The 25,587-nt window shown below is 39.6% G+C and overlaps 2 protein-coding genes and 1 long non-coding RNA gene across 10 annotated transcripts in view; 1 reads left to right on the plus strand and 2 right to left on the minus strand.

Moving 5' to 3' along the window:
* Positions 1–3,953, minus strand: part of PPAT (phosphoribosyl pyrophosphate amidotransferase) — a 34,547-nt gene extending 30,594 nt beyond the window's left edge. The window contains exon 1 of the mRNA XM_043448548.1: positions 3,646–3,953. Within this exon, the coding sequence (XP_043304483.1) occupies positions 3,646–3,773 (128 nt within the window). The 5' untranslated portion in view covers positions 3,774–3,953. The remainder of the gene's footprint in view (positions 1–3,645) is intronic.
* PAICS (phosphoribosylaminoimidazole carboxylase and phosphoribosylaminoimidazolesuccinocarboxamide synthase) overlaps positions 1–24,015 on the plus strand; it is a 38,983-nt gene extending 14,968 nt beyond the window's left edge. For 2 of the 8 annotated variants that reach the window (XM_043448539.1, XM_043448540.1), the window contains 10 exons: positions 213–349; positions 4,590–4,656; positions 9,113–9,310; positions 14,251–14,429; positions 15,548–15,727; positions 15,826–15,939; positions 17,352–17,435; positions 18,283–18,463; positions 19,634–19,792; positions 21,186–24,015. In XM_043448539.1, the coding sequence (XP_043304474.1) occupies positions 213–349; positions 4,590–4,656; positions 9,113–9,310; positions 14,251–14,429; positions 15,548–15,727; positions 15,826–15,939; positions 17,352–17,435; positions 18,283–18,463; positions 19,634–19,792; positions 21,186–21,352 (1,466 nt within the window). In that variant the 3' untranslated portion in view covers positions 21,353–24,015. Of the gene's footprint in view, positions 1–212; positions 350–3,500; positions 3,519–4,125; positions 4,144–4,176; positions 4,238–4,281; positions 4,299–4,365; positions 4,435–4,589; positions 4,657–9,112; positions 9,311–14,250; positions 14,430–15,547; positions 15,728–15,825; positions 15,940–17,351; positions 17,436–18,282; positions 18,464–19,633; positions 19,793–21,185 lie in introns of those variants that run through there. The other 6 variants (XM_043448544.1, XM_043448543.1, XM_043448546.1 and 3 more) reach the window with 6 other exon arrangements.
* LOC122428489 lies at positions 15,817–21,244 on the minus strand. The gene is made up of 5 exons (XR_006265726.1): positions 21,154–21,244; positions 19,883–19,935; positions 18,707–18,736; positions 16,584–16,686; positions 15,817–15,971 (listed from the first exon to the last, which is right to left on the minus strand). It is a non-coding gene; the product is annotated as an uncharacterized LOC122428489 (long non-coding RNA).
* Positions 24,016–25,587: the final 1,572 nt, after the last annotated feature.

Raw genomic sequence — 25,587 nt, forward strand, 5'->3', positions numbered from 1 at the left:
TTTGGCTATTATTTCTAAGAGATAAAAACAAAAAAAGTTAACTCCAGCCTTAATATGGCAATTCAAAGCAAGTTCTCTGACAATCTACTCCTGGGTTTCCCAACAAACTAAATGAAGACAACTGGGAACAAATTCCATAGGTTTGTCTGAGTGCATCCCTCCCCTCTACCTCCCAAGTGCCTTTCTAGTGATATATTATATACTTTTTGCAGAACCGGCAGCTGTATCTCTTAAGAAAACTGCTTCTGAGACCGCTGCAAATCAATTTCCTCAAAGAACAACAGAACCAAAAGATTCTTCAGAATATTTCTGCAGTCAGGAGACTCCCTACGTGACCCAACTTCATCAGGTAAATGTCATAAATTTTTAGAAAAGGTATGAAAATATTTACCAGTTATAGGGTTCAATTCCTAACACAGGAAAATGATAATTCACTGAAGGGCATTTTCGTCCCCTAACTAACCAAGGAAAGGCTAACTAGCTGATTCATGTGATAAATGTATGAAATTTTAGTAATTCCTCTTATGGAGTCTTCAAATATGTCCATGTCATTCTAGTCTCCATAAACTGTGACTATGGTTTAAAGATAAAGATCTCTAATCTACAATGGGGTGTATGGTTTGTCCCAACTCTGCAAACCTCAGAACTCATTGATGTTTTTAGGTCCGAAAAAGTACTTGATTATAATTATGTGGCATGAACATGCAAACACACACAGCTTTATAGCTGATGAGGACAACCAATTAGCTTAACACTGAAAATTCCCCCTGACAGAAAACAGAGCTATGGTATAAATCTGCAAATAGCCAGACTACTAAAAAAGAAGGACTTCTGGATGAACCCATCTGGATTAAGCATCCAGTGCATGACTGTTCAGTAATTGATATTCCATTTGTTTTTATACATAAAATACATAACACCACAACTTTCAGGGGTTCTGTCATCCCTGACACTAAATATCTATGCCTGAGAGAGAACCAAAAACAATGCAAAAGTGATAGACATTTCAGTTTCTAGAGCCTTCTGCAACAGACCACCACCTGCCAATGTACACTGTATATAACTAACTCTATATTAAATTATAACAACCCATCTAGGCTTCCAATTTTGACATTCCTTGATCTACTGTCAAATGAAAACATTTTTTGAAAAATTTATTTTATTGAAGTATAGTTGACTTACAATGTTAGATTAATTTCTGCTGTTCAGCAAAGTGATTCAGCTATATTTATAACATACATTCTTTTTCATATTCTTTTCCATTATGGTATCACAAGATATGTAATATAGTGTTCTGTGCTATACAGGAGGACCATGTAGTTGTTATCCATTCTATTAAAAACATTATTTCTTAATCTTTCACCCCTACAGCAGCAGATTTTATCTTCTAGACATAAAGAAGTTTCATATTCTTAGAATCAGTTTCCCCAATGTGTGAGGACTTTTGCTAATCTAAAATTGTGAATTGGATAGGATTATGGGCAAGAACCAGTGCTCTCAAAGAATCTTAATGATTCTATACCTGCTGCTGCTGCTGCTAAGTCACTTCAGTCGTGTCCGACTCTGTGAGACCCCATAGACGGCAGCCCACCAGGCTCCCCCATCCATGGGATTCTCCAGGCAAGAACACTGGAGTGGGTTGCCTTTTCTTTCTTCAATGCATGAAAGTGAAAAGTGAAAGTGAAGTCACTCAGTCGTGTCTGACTCTTAGCAACCCCCTGGACTGCAGCCTACCAGGCTCCTCTGTCCATGGGATTTTCCAGGCAAGAGGACTGGAGTGGGGTGCCATTGCCTTCTCCAGATCCTATGCCTACACAAGGAAAATTTAAATGGTTTTCCACTAATACCTTTCTTCTCAGAAGCTATTGGGTTTTTTGCCACTGTTACTGAAAGTATCACAAGGTCAATCTTCAACACCACAGTTTAGCAAATACTTGCTCTGTCAAATAAGCAGCCTGATAGAATCCATTTAGTTTTCTCTATCATCACGTAGTAATCACATTTTTATTGCCCTTAGCTTGTATCAATATTATCTAATCTCATTAATTCTTTCACTTAGAAGCAACTGTAGAGAAGTGCATATAATTAGGAATAAAGTTATTCATAAAAAAAATCACCCTCCTTTTCTTTACACACACATTTAAATAGGAGATCTTGGGGATGAACTCTCTGAGTTAACTAAAATAGTAAATAGTTAAAAAAAAAACCTCAAGGTCAGTTTCATATCTTCCTCACACACCACCAGGCAACTCTAAAGATCCCTTGCGTTTGTACACCTCTTCTCATGACAGGATATCCAAAATAACTTCTCTGAAGAATGTTATAAACTCATGTTGTTATGGAGTACCATATGAATAGCTTTTAGTTTTTCCTTGGCTTATATATATAATCCTCTCAATAACATAAATGTATTTTAAAATAAGATCTCTATTATGATCAACCCACAATTATACAAAATTAATTCAAATTAAAAATATTTGATTTTTCCTAGAATTCTAAATTACTCTCAGCGTTTAGTAAACAAGAATATACAAGATGTGAAACTCAAACCCAACTATTCTGGACTCTGAAAAATGCAAAAAGCCTACTTCTAGTTTAAATTTGGTGGAGGGAAAGCTAATCATTTGGAATGCATTTATACATATTTCTCCCGTATTGCTGATAAGTGTTATCACCAAGTTCCTTAACTGTTCTAGAAATTGTTGCTGAGGTATCCTCTTATGGAAACTTTGTAATACTTTCAGTGATGTCAAACTTAGGTTTCTATTTTTTACCCTTAAGAAAACTGTTTATATTAAAACTTAGTTCAGTTAGTAGGAAATGGAAAGATCACAGAAGCAAAGTTATTTTTTAACTCAAAGGATCTATCAGTTTTTCAAAGTCAATGTGTATCTTGTCATACAGGAACTATTCTCTCCATCTTTTAAAGAAGGGAATTATTTTGGCATTTCCTTACTACTAATCTTTTCATTCATTATCTAAAATGTTTACCAAAGAATTTTTTGTACATGCACTATTCCTCCGCGATTGGATTATTATCTGTTGGAATTCATGAGATCTAGAACCGGTAGTTCCTTTTGACCATCAACCGATTCAGCTTCCCCGGGTTTGAATCCTTACGTTCCCATAGCTATGACTTCGTTCAAATACACCATCTGCCCAATAGCTCTGCTCTTGCAAACAAAAGCTTGTGGTGGTTGCAGGCTCCCCGCGAAACCTCAAAGTGTTGTAGGTCCAGGACTAGCAAACACCCCACACAGTTTTATCACAAGAGCAGCTTCAGGCTGTGGGAGATCAAAACGCGCAAGGAGACGAGGAAGAACCCCGACTGGGCATGTCCAGCCGACTGGAGCCTTACAATCTGGTCAGATCCAGGAGGGGTGCACTACACGGGAGCGCGGAGAGCCCCTAAAAGACCGTTAAGGGTGGCGGGGCACAGGCTGAAGTCCAGGGAGACAAGAGAGCCCCGGCGCACGCCTTGGCAATCTGGTGGATGCCACAGGAAGGTACCAGTCCAGGTAAGAGAGAGGTCCGGCCCCTGGTTCTCAGCCGCCCGCGAGATCGCCAACTCCGGCCGCGGGAAGCGGATCGGGCAGATGGAGGAGAACACGAGCCGCCATCCCCACCCCTCACCCAGTCGCTCACCGGTGCTGCAGCCCCACGAGTCCCAGAGTGATCACATGCGGCACGTCTAGCTGCGTGGGCCACTCTCCTGAGGCGATGCACCCAAACACGCCACATTCCTCTCGGATCCCCAACTCCTCTAGCTCCATGTCGCCGCCGAAAACACGTGGTGGGACCCGCCGCGGCGCCAGGGGTCTGAGCACCAACCAGTAGACTGCGCGGCCTGGAAGCCTCCGAAGCTCGGGCCGGGGACAGCCGCTCCCTTCGCAGCGGCTCGACCCTCGCTACTGCGGCGGCGCGTGCTCTCCCCGCAGTGAGAGGGATTTGTCGGCCCCCCGGCACTCTGCCCCGCCCCTCCGGGCCCGCCAATGAGCGAGGGCGGAGGGCGAGGCCCCGCGGCTGAGGGGCGGAGCCACGGGCCCTGTGGGGGTGGAGCTAGCCCTCCCCCTGAGGCCTGTGGGAGGATAATTTTTCTGCACGTGGAACTCTCCGTTATTTTCTAGCACCAAGACGAAGGTGGTGGGACTTACGGGGTTAATGTCATTTCTCTCCCAGAGGATACACACTTTGTATGTCCCTCCTCATATGCTTTCCCCCGAGCCGTCACTACTTGGTATGCTCCAATTTCTGACCCGCTCTCTCTGGCGAGGAGGGGGCCCGGTCAGCGAGCGGCGGTAAAGTGGGGAGGGGCCGCCAGTGCGCGCCATTTTTCTTCTTCCAGGAACTGCGCCCGCGCGGGGGGGGGGGGGGGCGGCCCGCGTCGCTGCGCCTGCGCAGCGGGAAGCCTTGCTCCGGGATGGGTTCCTCTGGGTAGGTTAGGGACCCCCAATGTTCCGTGGCCGCGGCGATGTTCGAAGAGACCCGGAGGGGGCGCTATGGGTCACGCGGCCCGGCCAGGGGCGTGTCTGTGGGCGGTGCCTCCCTCCCCCGCCCCGTGAGCCTCTCTGATCGCGCTTCTTTTCCAGAGTCCTGCGTCTCTTCCCAGCGCGGCCGAAGCCCCCGGACCACCCCGGACAATGGCGGCAGTCGAAGGTGAGTTAACTGGCGTCCGCAGGAGTTGGGACTCCGCGGTCTTCCCGCCTCTCTCACGCTGGCCTGTGCGCTCTCTCTGGCTCCCCACGGCATCCTTCCCCGGACTGTGCCCCGTCTTCCTGCGCGCGCCTCTCTAGGCCACTGGACGCGCGGGCACGTGTCCCTGACGCTGCCGAGCGGTGCGTTGGAAACAAAGCGCTCCGGGGCCTCCGAACTTTTTGTAACATCCAGAACTTCTCATGGAATGAGGAAAAGGCGCAAAGGGTCATTGGAACGAGAGATGGCCAGAAGTTGGAGAGATACCTGCAATTCGCGTTTGCAATCAATAGGTATTGCAAAACAAACGCAGGAACATCTAATGTTGACTCCCGAAACCAAAGTCTTGCTTTTCCCTTTAGGTTAATAATAACCTGTTTCAGAAAGTTAATAACTGAACCTTCTGAAAAATTTTCTATTTCCTGTCGAGATTTTGTTTGTTTTAGCCATTTTATGCCAATGAGAGTTCCAAAACCACCAGGCAAAAAATTTCTTGCTTCACTGTGCATTTATCATGTTACATATTTATATATAATTGTTTTGTCCATGCGTGATTAGAAAGACAGTTTGTGCTATTTTTACTGATAAACTATATCCCAAGTAGTACCATTTCAACACATAATCATTATAAAAATGTGATTTTTGCTAGTTTTTAAAAAAATATTGAAATCCACTGTGTATTTTACACTTACATCATCTCAGTTTGGAGTAGCCACATTTCAGATGTTTCATAGGCACCTGTGGCTAGTGGGTACCTTTATTGGACAGCACCATCCTAGATGTTCTTATCTTTTTGCGGAAGTTCTGTACTTTAAAGTACTCTTAAATTTCAATTCCATGAATTATTCTCAGTCCTCATCAGCCTCTTTTGAATTCATCTATGAATTTATAGCAAGCATTTTGACAGTGGTAGCAATTGTCTTCTATGATGTTATGTTATTTCTATTAATGGATAGAGATGCAAGTAGGTAATAAATAATGATTCAGGGGATTCCCTAATGGCCCAGTGGTTAGAACTCCATGCTTCCATTGCAGGGGGCAGTTTGGCCAACTAGGATTCCACAAGCCACAGTGGTATGGACGTAAGTAAATAAATGCAGATTCAACTGAATTGAGAGGGAGTAGCATTGGGTACAGACTTCTTTTTATCTAACCTAGGCACCATCCTCAACTTTCCCTTCTGTTGCCCATATTGAATCAATTGTTATTAAAACTTTTACCTTTTAAATAGCTTGAGTCTTACTTATCCCACATTTTTTTCTTTAGCCCAGGTTATGTGTCACCTGGCTTGCTGCTACAGCATCCTAACTGGTCTGTCCGTCGGTAGTTTTCTTCCACTCACCCCTACCTCATCTCATTCTCTACACAGCAGCCATAATGGTCTTTGTAACAGACATCTGCCATTTTACTGATGTGGTTAATTAAGCTTTGTGGTGGTTCTCAGGATAAGGTCTAAACTCAACCAGCATGGCCTGTGAGACCTGAAAGAGATGAGTAGTGGAATGGAAGTGGAGGAAACAGTGTTCAGGGCCTACGGAGGAGCATGTCGGAAGCCTGAGAGGAGGATTTAGAGATTACAGGAAGTTAGGTTCTCAGTTCAGTCGCTCAGTCGTGTCTGACTCTTTGCGACCCCATGGACTGCAGCATGCCAGACCTCCCTGTCCATCACCAACTCCCAGAGTCCACCCAAATCCAAGTCTGTCGAGTCGGTGATGCCATCCAACCATCTCATCTTCTGTCGTCCCCTTCTCCTCCCGCCTTCAGTCTTTCCCAGCATCAGGGTCTTTTCAGATGAGTCAGCTCTTCGTATCAGGTGGCCGGGAGTTTCAGCTTCAGCATCAGTCCTTCCAATGAATATTCAGGACTAATTTCCTTTAGGATGGACTGGTTGGATCTCTTTGCAGTCCAGGGGACTCTCAAGAGTCTTCTCCAACAGCACAGTTCAAAAGCATCAATTCTTTGGTGCTCAGCTTTCTTTATAGTCCAACTCTCACATCCATACATGACCACTGGAAAAAACCGTAGCTTTAACTAGACGGACCTTTGTTGGCAAAGTAACACCTCTGCTTTTTAATATGCTGTCTAGGTTGGTCATAACTTTTCTTCCAAGGAGCAAGTGTCTTTTAATTTCAAGACTCCAGTCACTATCTGCAGTGATTTTGGAGCCCCCAAAAATAAAGTCTTATCACTGTTTCCATTGCTTCCCCATCTGTTTGCCATGAAGTGATGGGACCAGATGCCATGATCTTAGTTTTCTGAATGTTGAGTTTTAAGCCAACTTTTTCACTATCCCCTTTCACTTTCATCAAGAGGCTCTCTAGTTCCTCTTCACTTTCTGCTGTAAGAGTGGTGTCATCTGCATATCTGAGGTTATTGATGTTTCTCCCAGCAATCTTGATTCCAGCTTGTGCTTCACCCATGATGAACTCATGATGTACTCTGCATATAAGTTAAATAAGCAGGGTGACAATATACAACCTTGACATACTCCTTTCCCAGTTTGGAACCAGTCTGTTGTTCCATGTCCAGTTCTAACTGTTGCTTCCTGACCTGCATACAGATTTCTCAGGAGGCAGGTCAGATGGTCTGGTATTCCTATCTCTTTAAGAATTTTCCACAGTTTGTTGTGATCCACACAGTCAAAGGCTTTGGCATAGTCAATGAAGCAGAAATTGATGTTTTTCTGGAATTCTCTTGCTTTTTCAATGATCCAGCGGATGTTGGCAGTTTGATCTCTGGTTCCTCGGCCTTTTCTAAATACAGCTGAACATCTGGAATTTTCACAGTTCACGTACTGTTGAAGCCTGACTTGGAGAATTTTGAGCATTACTTTACTAGCGTGTGAGATGAGTAATTGTGTGGTAACTTGAGCATTCCTTGGCATTGCCTTTCTTTGGGATTAGAATGAAAACTGACCTTTTCCAGTCCTGTGGCCACTGCTGAGTTTTCCAAATTTGCTGGCATATTGAGTGCAGTTAGGGTTCTGGGAAGGGAATAAAGAAATCTGAATTTGGAGTGCTAAGCTAGTGCTACATCTTGGAAGGACCTTTTAAACCTTGTCAGTGAATCAAGACATTACAATAAGAGGATGGGGATTGGTCCTCTGAATTATGTACCCTGCAGATGCAGCCATTGAACTGAGTTGTAACTGTCTCATTTAATGGTTATCTTCACTCCCTGTTGATGTGACCTCTGCCTCTTCTTCAGGTTTATCTCCTGCCTTTCCTTCGACTTCTCAGCTGCTGCCCCCACCCCCTTCTCTGCCCAGCAGGAGTGTACACACACGCAGTGGTGCAAACATGCTGAAGTTCTGCCATGCACTCTCACACCCTGGCCTTTCACTGCCGCTCCCTACCGCTTGACCGTGCCTCGGATCTCAGCCTAACCCTCACTTTGTTCTAGATGACAGAGGTTAGGTTAAGTGGTCCTGCTCTGAACCTGTGATCCCATACTCTGTACATTATACTTACTATGATGGTTAATTTCAGCTTCTCTCAGACTCTGGCCTCCTGAGAGCAGGAACGTGGTTTACTGGTACATCCTTAGTACCTGGCACATGGACCCTGAAAAATGCAGATGCTGAGAATGACTCAGTGTTGTGGAAGAATGAGGGGTGGTGGTTTCTCCTCCTGGAAATTTTAAGTCCTTGAACTTCTGTTATCCCTGATCTTCATCAAAATCATTCTTTCTAATGACCAAAGTCTACTTTTCTTTATGTCTGATGACCTGCATCAATTGGATGCTCTTGCACTTACTTTTCACAGTTTTCTGTAACTGTCAGTGAGGAGGGGGGTTCAAGGGTAGAGAAGCAGGAGTAGAAAAATAGAAGTGCTTCCGGGTCGGTTGACTGCAGTGGATGGAGGTGCCTCCTCTTGCACATTGACTTGAAATCAAGAAGACCATCTGGCTGAACTTGCCCATTTGCTTGCCATGGAAAACAGAAGTAGGGAAAAATACAGCATTTCCTCCTGCAAGCTATTCTAGTTAATTCTATTATGAGTATATATATGAAATTACTAGTTGTCACATTAATTTTAATGTATCTTAACTGATTCTACTTCAGTTCTAATGTGAGAGACAAATTGAGGGTGGAAAGAGCACAGTGTACCATTAGATATCAGGAGACGAGGTTTTTTCTGGCTCTGCCATTTCTTAACTATGTGGCATCTTTTTGGTACTTAGTTTCCTAATCTGTATGATAATTTGCATAATTGTAATTCTTGACAAAATTGTACGGGTGAAATGTGATGGTGCATTGAAAATACTTTGTAGGGCATAAAGACCTAGGCAGATGAGTTAATTTTTTTGTTAAAATTTGATTGCTCTGTATGCATACTGATTCATCATTCTAGATAATTCTTCTCAATTATCTTTTGCACGAAATTTCCTGAAATTTGATGTTTCCATTTTATTTCCACAGTACTGAAGATTGGTAAAAAACTCTATGAGGGTAAAACAAAAGAAGTCTATGAATTGTTGGATAGTCCAGGAAAAGTCCTCCTGCAGTCCAAGGACCAGATTACAGCAGGAAATGCAGCCAGAAAGAATCACCTTGAAGGAAAAGCTGCAATCTCAAATAAAATTACCAGCTGTATTTTTCAGTTGTTACAGGAAGCAGGTGAGTGGCTCTCCCAGGAGCCTCCCTCTTTGTGGTCTCTCTCACGTATACTTACTGGTTCTTTTTATTGGGAAATGACATTTTTTGGTTTAATAAGATGTTGATTACCAGTTGATTTTTTTTTTTCCAGTTGTTTTAGGAAGCAGGTAAGTGACTCCCCTTTCACACATACCACTCCGATCTCTTTAAGGAGGTTATTTGGATTAACAACATGTTTGGGGATGCCTCACATGCTACACTTATTTAAATTATACCGAAAATTTACATATAACTGTAACACTTTACTTGGTTTGGAATTACTAAGTAGTATCATTTAGTTAAGAGGAATTTCAACAGTTTGCTACAGTTTTTGTCTTGCATGTATATCTTCTCTGCAACTTCCCTCTCCTAGGACATCTTAGGAAAGGCTTACCTATGAAGGAACTTAAGGAACTTAACCTGTGAAAGAAATATATTCTGGTGTTTGGCAGCTCTGATTGATGAATTTAACCCCTAAAAGTCTGTGTGCATAAATTTGCTCTGCCCCTTGGAGGTAATACAGAATTTCAAATCCCTCTTCCACTTGAAAGCCCTGAAAAGTAATTGAAGACTACAACCACACCTTCTCATCCTGCCATTCCCCACGTGAGGGATTTGGACTAGATCAAGATGTCCAGGGTTACCTCCTACTCTAAAACTGAGTAAAGACTGTTTCCAATAGTGAAATCTATTTGAAAGATGAAATCCAGATCAAAACATTCTGTGGAGGGCAGTTGGAGTGAAAGAAACAAGGTAATTCAAGTTAAATTCTTTCCGTCAGTATAGAATACGTGCTTGAGTACTTTTGCCTTTTCCAGAGTACCCTGTTTCCCATTTTTAATTACTGTGACAAAAAAATATGTTTAATTGCCAACCTAAATTGTCATCCATATCATAAATCGCCTATACATTGAAGGTAAAAATATTACATAATTTTAAAGCACTTCCCTCAGTTCTTAAATAATGCAATCCAGGATTTTTACTTCACGGTTTCCTTGAATGGTGGTTTTCCAGTAACTGAGTAGATTTCTAGAGAGAACATCAAATTAGTATTAGGTTCCTCTTGCAGTACAGATAAGTGATCCTTTGATCCTTTTTTAACCTCACAAGTTATCTCCTCTCCGAACATGTTACAAATTTTTATAGTTGCTTAACACTATAAGTTGTTAACAATATAACTAGCTTCTGTGTCCCCATAGTAGCACGTAGCTATGGGATTAAAGCAGTGGAAGATATGTACAGGCCCGAGTTCTTTTATTTGCTTATTTAATAAGACACCTATTCAGTGTACTTGCCAGGGCTTCAGGAGAGTGAATTAGGGTGATGCAGTCTGACTCTGAAAGGCCTGCATGCAGCTGGGAAAGTTGGTCACGCAAATGAAGTACTCCAGCAATTATGTATTTAGCACGCTGAACGAAAGTTACTTGGTTCACAGAAGGTGTGGAAAGGTGCTATATACTGGGTTTTATATACTGTGCTGCTGCTGCTAGGTCGCTTCAGTCTGTCAGACTCTGTGCGGCCCCATAGAGGGCAGCCCACCAGGCTCCCCCGTCCCTGGGATTCTCCAGGCAAGGACACTGGAGTGGGTTGCCATTTCCTTCTCCAGTGCATGAAAGTGAAGAGTGAAAGTGAAGCCACTCAGTCTTGTCTGACTCTTCTGTGACCCCATGGACTGTAGCCTACCAGGTTCCTCCGTCTGTGGGATTTTCCAGGCAAGAGTACTGGAGTGGGTTGCCATTGCCTTCTCCATTATATTGAAATGGAGGCAAATTAAATGTGAAATTAAGGCAAATCTAAAAGTTTTAAAAATTCATAACAGATTGTTAGTTTTAGGGTACAGATTTAAGCCTTATTTATGGAGTTTTTACTTGCTAATTGTTAAATGGTATGTCTAGTTGACCATCAGTGGTCTGTTTAAAACTGCTTTCTTTATAACCATGGATATGTTCCAAATTAAGGTATTTCTGGAAATTTGAGTGAGAAAAGCACCAAAATGAGAATCAGTAAATCAGGATTCTAGTTTTCTCTTTGTCACTCATAAACAAACTATAAAAGACTGCACGAGTAATAGGTATAGATATAGGAAATAACACTGTACATGCTATATAGTGAACTAACGCTTATACAGGAATTTTGAAGTTCCTGGATTTAGTCTCTGTGCTTAAAAATCAAATGTTAACCTTTGATGTTTCAGTTCCTTCTTGCACAGAAACCCGCTGTGGTTACATTGAGACGTGGTAGTAGTGATATGACTAACAGTCTCACAGTTAAACCACAGTTGGGGGGCTTGGAACCTTAATACAGGGATGGTGCCAGGGTTAGCTGGGCTGATTAGCTGTCATACTTGGACGTTGTAATTCATAATGTGAAGTGACGTTTACATTTTCTTAGTAGTCTTGATAGGAGTTTTGAATTTTGTAAACAACTGAGACTAATGGGGGAAGTTCTTTTGCGTATGTGTTAGAAACAATCATTATACCATGGAAACTGAATCCCTTTGTCTTAGAAGCAGGGTTTTTTTGTATGACTACCATAAGTTGATTCTGTGTAGTTTTGATTGCCTTAGATACAGGGAAGGACTTTCCTCTGAGTTACAGTAATTATTGTTTATATTTAAGCAATAGATTTGTAATCTGTAAAGCTTGGTAGACAATGAGCAAATATGACTACTGGGTAAAAAGAGCTCTTAGACCTAGTTATGTAGTTACCAGCTCAAGTCAAGGATTGATTTAAATCCTGACTGCCTGTGAGCCCAATCATTTGTTAAAGATTAAAGTGGCCTAAGTATTTTACATACACTTTTAACATTCTTTCCCAGAGTTCCTGTCCGCACAGTATAGAATAGTTTATTCTTTTCCCTATTTTAATTGAATCTTCCTGGTCAAACCCAGAGGGAGTACAAAGAAAATCGTACAGGTTTCAGAAGTGGATATAGTGCATTTTAGGTCCAGGCTCCATTACTTACTAGCAGCATGACCTCACTTACTAAATTATTTCTGTGAGCCTCTACTTCTTTTACTGTAAAATGTGAATGATAGCAGCTAGTTCAAAAATTTTATGTATGGTTAAATGAGCTAACATGTAAAACACTTAGCGTGATGCAAGGTTTCCATAAATGTAGGTTCCCTTCACCTGTGGATACATACGTAGGTAAGATCAAAGATCTTCAGTCCTTTGATGATAAAAATTTGATCTTATTAGAGGTTTAGATTGGGATTGGAGGTGCTAATATTGTAGCCTAAAGATGAGCATAGTTATGTTAAACCCATGCAGGTTTCCAGGAGGTATTTTAATTCACATTAGTGTGATGATACAGTAACACCTCCAGGAGAGCATAGAGTAAGGCAGCCTGCAGAGTTCAGACTGCGTTGGAAGCCCTGCCTTGCCTAGTTGTGGCCTAGTACTGTGCCTCAGTGTCCCCTGTTTCTTGGGAAGATCATCACACCTTATCAGGTGTCATGAGGATTAAGCAAACAGAAACCGAATTTATAGTGCCTGACCTAAGGTAGGTCGTGCAAATTGTGGTAAAATATACACATGTAAAATTTACCTTGTTAACTGTTTCTAAGTGTACAATTCACTGACGTTTAAGTATGTTGACAGTGTTGTGCAACCCATTGCCACTGTCAATTTCCAGAACTTTTTCATCATTCCAGACTGAAACTCGAATCCATTAGACAATAATCTCCCCGGGTAACCTCTGTCCTACTTTCTGTCTCTGTGAATTTGCCTACTTTAGGTATCTCCTGTAAGTAGCATTACAGTTCTAACCTTCACTTCACTTGGCATAATGTTTTCACGAATCATCCATGTTGTAGCATGTATCAGAATGTTCTTTTTGTAACTGAGCAGTAATTCACTTGTGTAACTACACTTTGTCTGTCCACTCCACTCATCTCTTGTTGGACACTTGGGTCCTTTCCTCCCTTCTGGCTACTGTTAATAGCCAAAACACTGTGAACATAGTGAAACTGGTGTTCAGATACCTGTTTGAGTCCCTGCTTTCAATCTTCTTGTGTATATGTGGAATTGCTGCAACATACAGCTTATGATATATTGTAACTGTTATTGGAGAAGTTATTTTCCAAGGCCACCACATAAAGTAGCCCCAGTCCAAACATCACAAGGCAGCTGTTTATCCTAGTTTTCCAGTAACAGTTTGAGAAAGAGAGAAGAGAGGAAGAACAAATATTTTCTTTGCTCTTAGGCAGATTGGCCACTGTGTTCTTGCTGGTACCTGTTGAATGCCTTTTTCAAGGATTATTTGCTTTAAATATTAAGAGAAAAATGCTGTCCAAAATTTAGGGCTCTATCTGATTGTGATAAATTAGTATTTTATAAGGCTCATATAATACTGGACCAATGAATGTGACAGTCCTGCCACCGGATCTGATTCAGAGATAATTTAGTGCCATTTAGGTACTTACATGCCTTGTGCAGTTAGGTGCACAGTGGTAGAGGAGACACTCAAATATTTTTTGAAAGAATGAATGAAGAGACACTGGAACTCAGATTTTTAGAATCAGTATATAATTTGCCTTGCAACGTAAAATGAAATATTCCTGAATATTTTGATAGGCAGTAGAAAGCCATATTAAAATTTTTTTCCTACTTCTGCCTGTTTTTAAAAAATTATATTTATTTTTGATAGTGCCATTTAAGGGTAATGCATTTAGCTATGCAGGATTTTTTTTTTAATTGGAGGATAATTGCTTTACAATATTGTGTTGGTTTCTGCCATATATTGACATGAGTCAGCCATTGGTATTGGCATGTCCCCTCTCTCTTGAACCTCCCTCCCACCTCCCTACACAGAGTTTTTGTTTTGTTTTTTATAAAGGGTAGAGTTTTATTATGCCTCAGATCTAACTTTTTAAATATAATTTTAATGCTTTTTTTTTCTTTTTGTTATCAATATGTAGGTATCAAAACTGCTTTCACCAGAAAATGTGGGGAGACAGCTTTCGTTGCACCGAAGTGTGAAATGATTCCAATTGAATGGGTTTGTAGAAGAATAGCAACTGGTTCTTTTCTCAAAAGAAATCCTGGTGTTAAGGAAGGATATAAGTTCTACCCACCTAAAGTGGAGATGTTTTTTAAGGTAATTATTTTATACTTCCCTGTCTTACTGTAACTGAGCAACAGGTTTATCACAGAGTCAAAAGATTTAGATACTATTTAAGCTTTATTTTTTTCTATTTAAGTTTTTGATACTAAAATTATCATTCCAGAAATATTTGTGGCGAATGTACACTTCAGTTAGTAATGATAATTCAAAAATTTAGGAGAAAATGTCTTTGAAAATCTATTTATCTTACATTGGAACAAGACGATGAATAAAAAGAACAAATTGAAATTAGCAGTCATTAGGAAGAAGAGAAAAGGAACAATTCAGTAAATTTTAAAGTCTACTGTTGAAGGCTAATATGAGGGATCTTTTTATGTTCTAATACAGAAAGTTGTTGTTAATGTGTCTTTTAAGCAGACTCATACAACAGAAGATGTAGGAGTCAGTAGTTATGAGTTTGTGTTGGTTTTCTTTTCTGAACCTGCTTCTCTCTTTTCATCTCTTTTCATGCTTTTAAGCATATTTCTTCTATTTCAGAAGCAGTGTCATTGTACATCAGTGAACTGCACAGTTTAAAGCATTTGTCTTATGATTATAATTATACAAATCAAGAATCCATAAAAGAAAAACTTCATGTACAGTTGGGACACTACTTAGAATAAAATGAAAGTATTTGATTTTTTTACCAATCTCTTTACATTGTATGAGTCTCTTGAATTACCGAGTAACGTTCTTGAAGACTTATAGTCTTGTATAAATTCTTACCGAAAGTAAGGTCAAGGGATTATGAAAGTTGCATTCTGCAAGGATTTTGTTGGAATAGAATGTGTTTTGGTCTTCTTACCATCTCTGTTGACTGATTAAGAAAAAATAAAAATCATAAACTTCTATTTAAATTATTTATATAGAGAAAACAAATTCTTTAAAAGTACTTTATGACTTAGAATAAGTTACTCCAAAATACTGAATCTTAAAGTAGCTATTGAAAATAGAAAAGTTTAAAATGATTGTTGTGAATTAAAGGGTATTTTAAACAAAAGTTAAATCTTTAGCAAAAGTGAATGTTTCTGAGGAATTCATCATGCTCAGTTTGCTGAAAATTTCAAATATTTTATATTTAAGTTACTTGTACTCCTATACTTTTTTCTCAGGATGATGCCAATAATGATCCACAGTGGTCTGAGGAACAGCTAATTGCTGCAAATTTTTGCTTTGCTGGACTTGTTATAGGACAAACTGAAGTGGATATCATGAGTCATGCTACGCAGGCTATTTTTGAAATACTGGAGAAATCCTGGTTGCCCCAGAACTGTACACTGGTTGATATGAAGGTACAAATAAAATGGAGATTTGAAAGTAAAGATTATAACTGAGAATTGTCTTTAGTAGTATAGTGTTGAAAAACTCTTTGTTGATATGCTGTTTCTAGATTGAATTTGGTGTTGATATAACCACCAGAGAAATTGTCCTTGCTGATGTTATTGATAATGATTCCTGGAGACTCTGGCCATCAGGAGATCGAACCCAGCAAAAAGACAAACAGGTAGGTAATCCTTAATCCTTTGCAAGATCAGGCTGGGATAGAAGAGAAAGGGAAGATGGGAGGAAAAGGAAAGGTACTTATTATTTCTGATGACATGAGCCCGAGTTGTTGATTGCTATTTATTTTTAAAGATAAATATCTTCTATGTATAATATATCCTGGAGAAAAGGATAGGTATAATACTTTACATTTATGAAGCAGATTTCTCATTTATTATCTCAGAGCAAATATTACCCTTTTTTGATTAATTGAAAACTAAGGCTCTAAGGTTATAGATATCTTCACAATTAACAAGAGTAAGTGACAGGGCTTTTCTGCTAAGTGGCCTGACCTGAGGTGACCTATAAAAATGGTTTGCTATTCACTTGACCCAGAGAACTCTACAAAATCATGCAAATCAAGGGGTTCAAATCTTCATGTTAAGAACACTCATGAAAATGCCCAGGGTATGCATATCTGAAAAGCCACCAATCTGAAAGATGTCCCTTTATGGAAGCTATATGTGTCATCCATCGTTACAATGGTAGAGTTGGTAGGTGTGCCGAGGCCAAACAGTGGGGCTGGACGCAGGGTCAGTGGCCTAAAAAGAGTGCTGAATTTTTACTGCACATGCTCAAAAATGCAGAGGGTAATGCTGAACTTACGAGCTTAGATGTGGATTCTCTGGTCATTGAGCACATCCAAGTGAGCACAGCGGTCAGATCATCCCATACATGAGCTCTCCCTGCCACACTGAGATGATCCTTCCTGAAAAAGAACAGGTTGTCCCTGAACCAGAAGAGGGGGTTGCCCTGAAGAAACGATGACTTAAGCCCTGGGAATAATTGCTGACACCCCCACCAAATGCAAATAAAAATCTCTAAAAAAGAGCAAGTGGCAGACGTGGAACTCTACCCCAGGTCTTAAGCTCTTACCAGGCTCCAATTCTGTTCTCTCCTATGAAAAAACAAAATTAGGGCACGATCTTCTCTGTATTTAATATGTAAGAACTGTCAGGGCAGCTAATAATTGCTCGTGTAGGAAGCAGTTATCTTTGAATGAAACTGCAAGAATTCATCACTATCTGAACTTCTCTAGTCTAATTCAAGAGATGAGTTTGTAGGCTCAGATATATTTTTCAGATACATCTTTTGCTATGCAAACTTCATAATCTGTACCCTAAACTCAGAAACCAAGTCATTTCAGATAGGAAGAATATTACTAGTAGAATACTTTACCCAATCTCCTTTTCAGTCAATAAACTCTGGCTCTCTGAACTGACTTGGGTCTGGGAATTGGGTGAGAGGTCATAAGTCTCTATAATGGTGGCTCAAATTAACCCACTCTGCTTGCCGGAGGTAGTTGCTGGGTGTTTGGGATGGGGGGGCTCATGCATGTCTGGTATTTATGTTCTAAGCTTTCTTATTTTCTAGTCATATCGTGATCTCAAGGAAGTAACTCCTGAAGGGCTGCAGATGGTAAAGAAGAATTTTGAGTGGGTTGCAGAAAGAGTAGAGGTAAACCTTTCATGTCTTATGTATTTTTCTCCAAGAAAATTTTGCTTCAGAAAGAAAAAAAGTGAGAGGGTGCATTGCTTTTCTTTTTTCCAATGACTTTTAAAGAAGGGAGCACTTTAAAAAAATGTCCCAGCTGAACTGTCCTCACTGGGACACTGGAACCCCTTGCAGTGAAACTGGCCAATCTGCCTCCCAGATACTACTGGGAAACCTTGAATCCTTTCCTCCTTGTCCCCTGCAGGGGAACCTTACATTTCCTACTCACCTTTCTGTTGCTACTCAGAGTCCCTAGCAAGAGTATAGAATTGGAACTCCATGTGACATTAAAATGTCACTTTAAAGTTTATATTTTTATTATTGCTATAATTCCATAGAAACTGAATGGGGTTTATGGTTATCCAAGGGTAATAACTACTTTTTAGAACATCATTTCCATGGGAACGTGCATTTTGAATTCCACACAGCTAGCTTGCAAATATTTATAACATGACTTCTATCTTGGCTTAAAACGTGTTAAACAGAGTGTACTAAAAATCTTTGATGAACTATTTTACAGCTTCCTGAATATTAATTGTTTTTTATTATAATAGTAAACATAATTTATGTGATTAAAAATCTTACTCATTAGGTCTTAATTAGGAAGGCCACTTTCTTTTATATAGAGAGGTTATTTTGAAAAATAAATCCTCTATCATTTTGTTCTGCTTGTCTTAAATTTGGTCTCTTAAGAACGGAAATACTGTGTCAAGTTGTAATTTTACTGTAAACTGTTCTTACAATACTCATTCCCATATTAATCCATTTTTATCTTTGCCTTCTTTTGCATATTCATGTTTTTCTTTTCCAGTTGCTTCTGAAACCAGAAAGTCAGTGCAGGGTTATAGTATTGATGGGCTCAACCTCTGATCTTAATCACTGTGAAAAAATTAGGAAGGCTTGTGGAGATTTTGGCATTCCATGTGAACTTAGGGTCACCTCTGCGCATAAAGGACCAGATGAAACTCTGAGGATTAAAGCTGAGTATGAAGGTAAATGTTGAATAAATAGAGCATTTCAGGAAGTTCTCCTGATTCTGCCCCAAAATTTTATGTTTAGACTAATAATGCTGAAAAATAATTTTCTGCATTTCTAAGGGAAAAAATTTTAAACTTTGATGATGTTTGCCTCCAGAATCTTTAAGGTGCTCTAGGAGCTTGTAAAAGAATGGATCAGAGAGGAAAAATTGAAAATGCAAGCATGGGAGGAAAATGAAGACTAGAATTAGTCCTTACCTAATCCCCTCAAGCACTGTTTCTAGTACCCTGTAACAGAAAATAGACCTCACATCAATTACAGAAGAAAGGGCTGAGGTTGAAGCTGCAGGTCCTCTCAGGTATCTCTAATGGTCGGCCTTTCCTGGGAGACAGTCAAACATGAAATGAAGGAACAATTTCAGAATTTAGTATATAAAAGAAATGTCTTGATGGGATAGCATCTAAAATAAGGAGCGCTATAGACTGGAAAGATTCTCAACTGGAGAAAATATTGGTTGTATAGTCCTTCTAAAGGTAGTTGCTATAGGAGTACAGTTATTGAATTTTTAAGAGCTTTTTTTGGGAGGTGGGTGGAGGCCAGACCCCTACAATAAGCTAATAAAAACCAGGTCTCTTTCTCTTCAGAAAAATGCAAACATAAAATTTTGGATTCCAAGTAGACTGCTGTAGGAAACAAATAACTTACGAATTTATGAAAGAATAAGATGTTTATGAGATGTGAGAAAAAATTTATTGAAGAGTCTTAAATATTGGGGTACTCTGTTATTGAATTCAGTTCCTTAAGAGTGTCCCTCAACCTCTAGTGTCTGTTAACTGCGGGTCAGGTGGTGTCATTCTTTGCTTCAGTGAGCCAAAGCAGCAATGGTAGCAAGGGCCTTTGAACATTCCCTCTCTCACACCCGTGTGTTAACACCTCCTTAATGCTACAGATCTCAAAGATGGTCAGAACTATTCTTGCTACTGCATTGCTTGATATCCAGTAAGTGGCAGGATGAACCTTGTATTTTGAATATATATTTAATAATAGTGTCTTTTTTAGTGCTTTATCTAGAGACTCCTGTTAAAGGAACCCAGGGAGTTACTACACAGGGACCCCTTTTTTTAAAAACTATGTTGAAATCTCTTTTGAGTGCTTAGTGTAATTACAATTTGTCGTTTACCTAGGGGATGGCATTCCTACTGTATTTGTGGCAGTGGCAGGCAGAAGCAATGGTTTAGGGCCGGTGTTGTCTGGTAACACCGCATATCCAGTTATCAGCTGTCCTCCTCTCACTCCAGACTGGGGCGCTCAGGATGTGTGGTCTTCTCTTCGATTACCCAGTGGTAAGATAACTGAATCTTCTGAAGACTTTTATTCACAAGCTTCAAATATGCACAATGGTAGAGAGAATAACATAATGAAATTTCACATACCTGTTACCCAGCTTCAGAAATTCACGTCTTGCTGCACCTGTAGTCCTCTCCTGCTGCATTATGTAAAGCAGATCTGAGGCATGATGGCATTTTATACTTAAATACTTATTTTCTAAGTGATAAAGACTAATTTTAAAATCATAACCATAATACCACATTCACATCTGTCTTCTGACATGTTCCCAAAGGAACTGACTTTTCTTAAATTAATTTGGCTGATATTAGTTATGTAGTAAGTAGTGGGTCTGTATAAATTTGAGTTATTAATACAAATTAAATATCCTTGTGATTTATACTTTATTCTTATTGGGGATCATGAGACTCAAAGAGCCTGATAAATTCCAAGAGTATTTAGGGAAATGGGAGCTTTTGGATCTGTAACCTATCTAGTCCTTGACTCTAATGACATAATGGTATCACCTCAAGAAACTGCCTGATGAACTTACTTGGTTACCAGGGAGAGCAGGGGGTATGGGATGAACTGGAGGTTAGGACTGACACATGTACACTGCTGTGTATAAGACAGGTGACTAATGGGAGCCCGCTATGCAGCACAGGAAGCTGCTCCGTGGTCTGTGGCGACCTACAGGGGAGGGAGACTGAAAACAGACCCGTGTTTCCGTGTGACTGACTCCCTGCGGCACAGCGGAGACTCACAGGGCACTGTGAAGCAGCTGTCCTCCAATGAAAACAAGGCTGCCACGGCTTTAGCTGAAAAACCAAAACTCAGCCTGAGCAACGCGTGGTCCCCTAAGAAGTTACTTACTCTACTGTCTTACAGATCTACTGAACTAGTATTGAATTTATAACCTAATATTTCTTAAAATTATTTTGTGGATTTGACTTTTATTGCTTCTTTAAAACTATTAGAATGAGTCAAGTGCAAAAACAAAAGGAATAGCTAGAAAATTACCAAAATAACGTACCTCAAGTTTGTCTAAGAAGAGATGATTCTACCCAATTAGTCTCATGCCTTATTTTGTTTCTGCTGGCCTTTTACCAGGGAGTTAAAGGGTAGTATATATGAAAAGGACTTTGCAAAAGGTAAATTGCAAGTAGATTCAATGAGAAGAGTCATAGTTATATATAAAATACCTGTTCCTAGCCAATGAATATTATTTATCACTTTATCACTCCAGATAGTAAAGATGGAAACTCCATCCACAGATCCTACTTTAGAAAAGGATAATATAGTAGCTTTATTGTCTGTGGCTAGTGGGGCTTCTGAGAGTATAAAATAATTTGCTAGGTGGTATTTTCACTTTACTTACAGCTCAATGTTGCATCTTTTCTGAACCAATAGGTCTTGGCTGTCCGACCATCCTTTCTCCAGAAGGATCAGCTCAGTGTGCTGCTCAGATATTTGGATTAAATAACCATCTGATCTGGGCCCGACTGCGAGCAAGTGTATTAAACACATGGATTTCCTTGAAGCAGGCTGACAAGAAAATCAGAGAGGCCAATTTATAAGAAAGAACATCACTGCATTTTTTTAGGAGGAAAACTATAATTTTCTAGTTCAGCTGCCGCCCCCAAAAAAATCAAGATGAAAAGATTTTAGATGATTGAGAGAAAAATAAAATTTGTAAGTGAATAAATGCTTTTCTCGATTCATGGATTAGTAAAATGTGTACATACTTATTAATGTCTCTTTATAAGTAGTGAAATTACTATACATTCAAAATCTGTTACCCACATGGTCATTGTTAGGTAGACAGTATAATTAATTATATTTATTAAATGCTAATAATGTCCTATTACAGAGCTCTAAAGTTATTACTTTCTACATCTCAGCCCATAAGTTTTAGAAATGTAAAATGGTTGTGTCTTAGAAAGGGTGGTTAAACACAATACAGGCCTTTTTCACAGTATGATCTTAACAAAATTCTAAGGGCATGGTTTTTTATTTGCAGTCACTATGTCAGAAAATGATGTTGTATTTAGCTATAAGTAGAGATGAAGTCTGGGTTTGATATTGCCTTTTTTTGACCAAAGCTGAGACTAATGCTAGGGCTAAGACCGACATAAATAAGATGAAGGGGCACTGAGGAAGCCATATAGAGAACTTCTGAGAGCTTCTCCATTAAGTGTTAAGGCAATTTCCAATGGGAAAAAAAGTAGTTACCTTTGTCATTGCCAATGAAAGATTTAATAAATCTTACAAGGCTCTGTAGGTCATAGAATTCTTTTCATGCTAATATATATTGTATTCAGACTAACAATTCCCAGCCTACCATCATTTTCAGAAATTGGAATCTCCCAGTTAATGACCATAACTAGTTTCTTTCTTGTTCATAGTATTAAGCCTGGGCAGTATACCGAGCAAAATGCACCTCTAAAGGAGCAGTTGTTACTGAAAAGTATTACAGTTCATCATGAGTCTATAAACCATATTTGGAAGTCAGTATTACATTATGCAGCCTTGGGAATTTTACAGATCATTAAAAGTTTTATCCAAGTGTCCACACAGCCCTTAAGCTTGCATGTAAAAATTTATGTATATGTTCACTTTGAAAAGAGGGCAGTTTTTACCAATTAATCTGTGTCCCTCCCTTCCTACCCACCCACCAGCCCGAGTGCTGAGTCTCCACTGCAGATGAAGTCCTGAAAACTTTTGCCACTGGCCTACACTGTGCTTTTTCACCTTCCTCTCAACTGTTAACAGGCTAGCATCTTATCACTTATTTAACATGATCTCTTTAGGGTATAACTGGCCTGATTATTCCTTTTCTTGGGCTAGACACCAAATTGTTCCAACCTCAGTCTTGATCATTCCTCATATATTACTTTTTACTTAATTATTGGTATTTCCTGCTGTTCAGTCCATTGTTTACAAATAGTGCTAGAATAATCATCTTTATAGTGAATGTCTGTAGACTTGTATTTTCAGCTTTCCATTTCCCTCTGAATGCTCCAAACTTAACCCATCTTCCAAGCCTATAGCTGGCTATACTCACTGTCCCAAATCAGAAGCTTAATTTTATCCTTGATGGTTTTCTCTGACCTTTCATTTTTAACTCATCACCAAGTCTTGAATTTACCGTTTACCCATCATCTACAAAATCTCAAGCAAGGGTCAAATTCTGTTATTAGCCTGGTCTAGAAGATCTTCATTCTCAACCTAACCTTCTTAAAGATTGTCCAGGGACTTAAAACACAAACTCTTAAATAAGTTTCTTTTGCAACACAGACTCCTTTGAAAATAAGAATGCTGCTGATCCTCTGTCTAGAAAATTGCACAGAATTTCTCAGTGTGTTCCACTGGTTCCTGGGTTCCCTTGAAATCTGTCCATAGTCTGTAGGTTAAGAATCACTGATGTAACCTATCAAGAGAACTTGCTTTTCTCATAGTTTTCAGATTTAGAATGTCCTCGTGTGTCATTAAAATCGAGTTACTAGGGTTTCATCTTCACTGTCTCCATTAAACCTTCCCTAATAGACCTTCCTCTAGCTACAATGACTACAAGTACTTTCTCTGTTGGATTGTAAGTTCCCAAAGAGGAGAAAATATACTTTTACAGTTTATTTGCCTTATGCTCTGATGTGCTATGCCTAGCTGTCTGCTAGAAATGGGGGGAATTGTAAAAATCATGTCCTGCTTAGTTTTCTATCTTAAATTAGATCACATTAGATCACAAGAGCAATTAAAAAGATTTGATCTGAACATCTTTGAACTTGGGATTCTTAAGGTCTCTGAATAGTTGTTATATTTGTTGGCTGCTATTTCAGCTCTTCTATCCCACCTAGCAGAAGCTCTGCCTGTTCTTGTGTAGTACATAAACATGTCAAACATTGAGACTGGTGTCCAGGACTGACCTTTATTAATGGTCATAATAATGTTCACCATTAGTTTCTTAATAGAGTACATATATCCTCAATGGTATAATTCATCAGTGCTAGAGTAAATACTTGTTTAAAAGTATTTTAACTGTGTTCTAAAAAGTAACTTACACAAACCTACCTGGTTTGCCATCTTTGGATGTTTAGACTTTGTGGGCTTGTAGTTAAAAAGAGGAAGAAAAATTGTGTCCAAATAACTCACTAGTTTATAACATAAAGCCACACCTAAAATTGCTGTTGCTTTAATGCCTTCTGAAATGTAAACAATGCCTCCAAATAAAAGACAAAGATAAGCTCTTGTGTGAAGCTTTATTTGTTTATCCATGTGTGAAATACATGTTTTGCGTGATTTTATTCTAGGCCCTAGGAAAGTAACAGAGACAAGGCCTTCACCCTCACAAAATTTACATTTTCTTTGGGATAGCCATAAAAGATAAATCGGATAGGTGCGAGGAGGCATAAGTGCACATGAAGAATACCCAGGGTAAGAGGGCGGTGACTGGGTATGAGGGATGTGTTTGAGGCAAGCAGGGCAGGATGTGAAGAGCAAGCCATGCAAAGATACGGGGAAGTACCTTCCCAGACTAAAGGAACAGAAAGTAAAACAGCTTTGCCTTTTTGAGAACCTGCAAACATGCTGATACTGCTGGAGCCCTGTGGGCAAGGGAAGGGTTAAGAGTGGAAGGAAATGTTGACGAAAACAAAAACTAGATCTCTTAGGGTCTATGGGCCACCCTGAAGTGTGACAGGAAAAACTGTTGGTAGGTTTGAGCAGGAGCTGACATAATGTATTCAACAGGTTTCAAAGCATTCTCTGCTGTTATGTGGACTAGAGGAGATTGGTTAAGAAGTTAACTGTAAATAAATAAATAGTGAAAAGAAAAAAAAAAGTTAACTGTATCCAGTTATCCAGTTGAGAAGATGTGACCTTCAACAAGTTATTTAAATTTTTTTGTGCCCCCATTTCCTCATGTGTAAAGTGGGACTAATACTACGTATCTCAAGTGATTATGTGAATTAAACGAGTCAATGTATGTAAAGTACATCCTAGCACATGAATACATCATGTAGAAATTCTATTTGGCTGACTGTAGAGGACAGAATGAGTGGAACTGGTTCCATGAAAATTACCTTGAATTTGATATCCCTTCAGCTGATTTAATCTCTAAAAATAGGAAAATAAGCACAGAGCATGATGTGACTTAAATAAAACATGCCATGCCATGGGACAGTCACAGTTTCTCCCTGCCATCTTCAGCCCAGCAGTCCTCAGAAAGCCAATGAAAACTTACTTTCAGTGGAGCTTTTTGCATTTAACTTCTCACAACTTCAAACAGTTGGGGAAGAGTTGTTAACCTAGCATGGTGGTACAGTAAAGATAGCAGTGACCATGAGCTGGACATAGTTTCTGTTCACAAGGAACTCAGATCAGGGCAGAAATAAGCAAAAACTCATTCAGTTAAAAAGCTGAGTACCAACTCTATGCAAGGATGTGGGCTAGATACTAGGGATGCAACAGTAAACAAGGCAAATATAGTCCATCTGGAGAGAGGCCTTAAACAATGAGCAGTGCTCAGAAGTAGAGAACTCCATTAGAGCCTGTAATGAGGAAACTTGCATAGTCTGCAAAGACAAAAGAGGTAACTTTTAACCTAGGACCGGATAAGATAAAGAACAGAAATACTGAAGAATGAAAAAGAATGAGCTAGATTGCTGGCAAAGAGGGGGCAGGACAGTGGCAGGAACCGGTAGAAGCGGGACAAGAAATGAGTGCAGGCTAGGTGTTCAATAAAATGTTCATTCTCATCAAGAGTACCCAACAAGGACTTCTCTGGTGATCCAAGTGGCAAAGACTCGGTGCTCCC

Source organism: Cervus canadensis, chromosome 26 (genome assembly GCF_019320065.1).
Source record: "Cervus canadensis isolate Bull #8, Minnesota chromosome 26, ASM1932006v1, whole genome shotgun sequence".
Classification (NCBI taxonomy): Eukaryota; Metazoa; Chordata; class Mammalia; order Artiodactyla; family Cervidae; genus Cervus; species Cervus canadensis.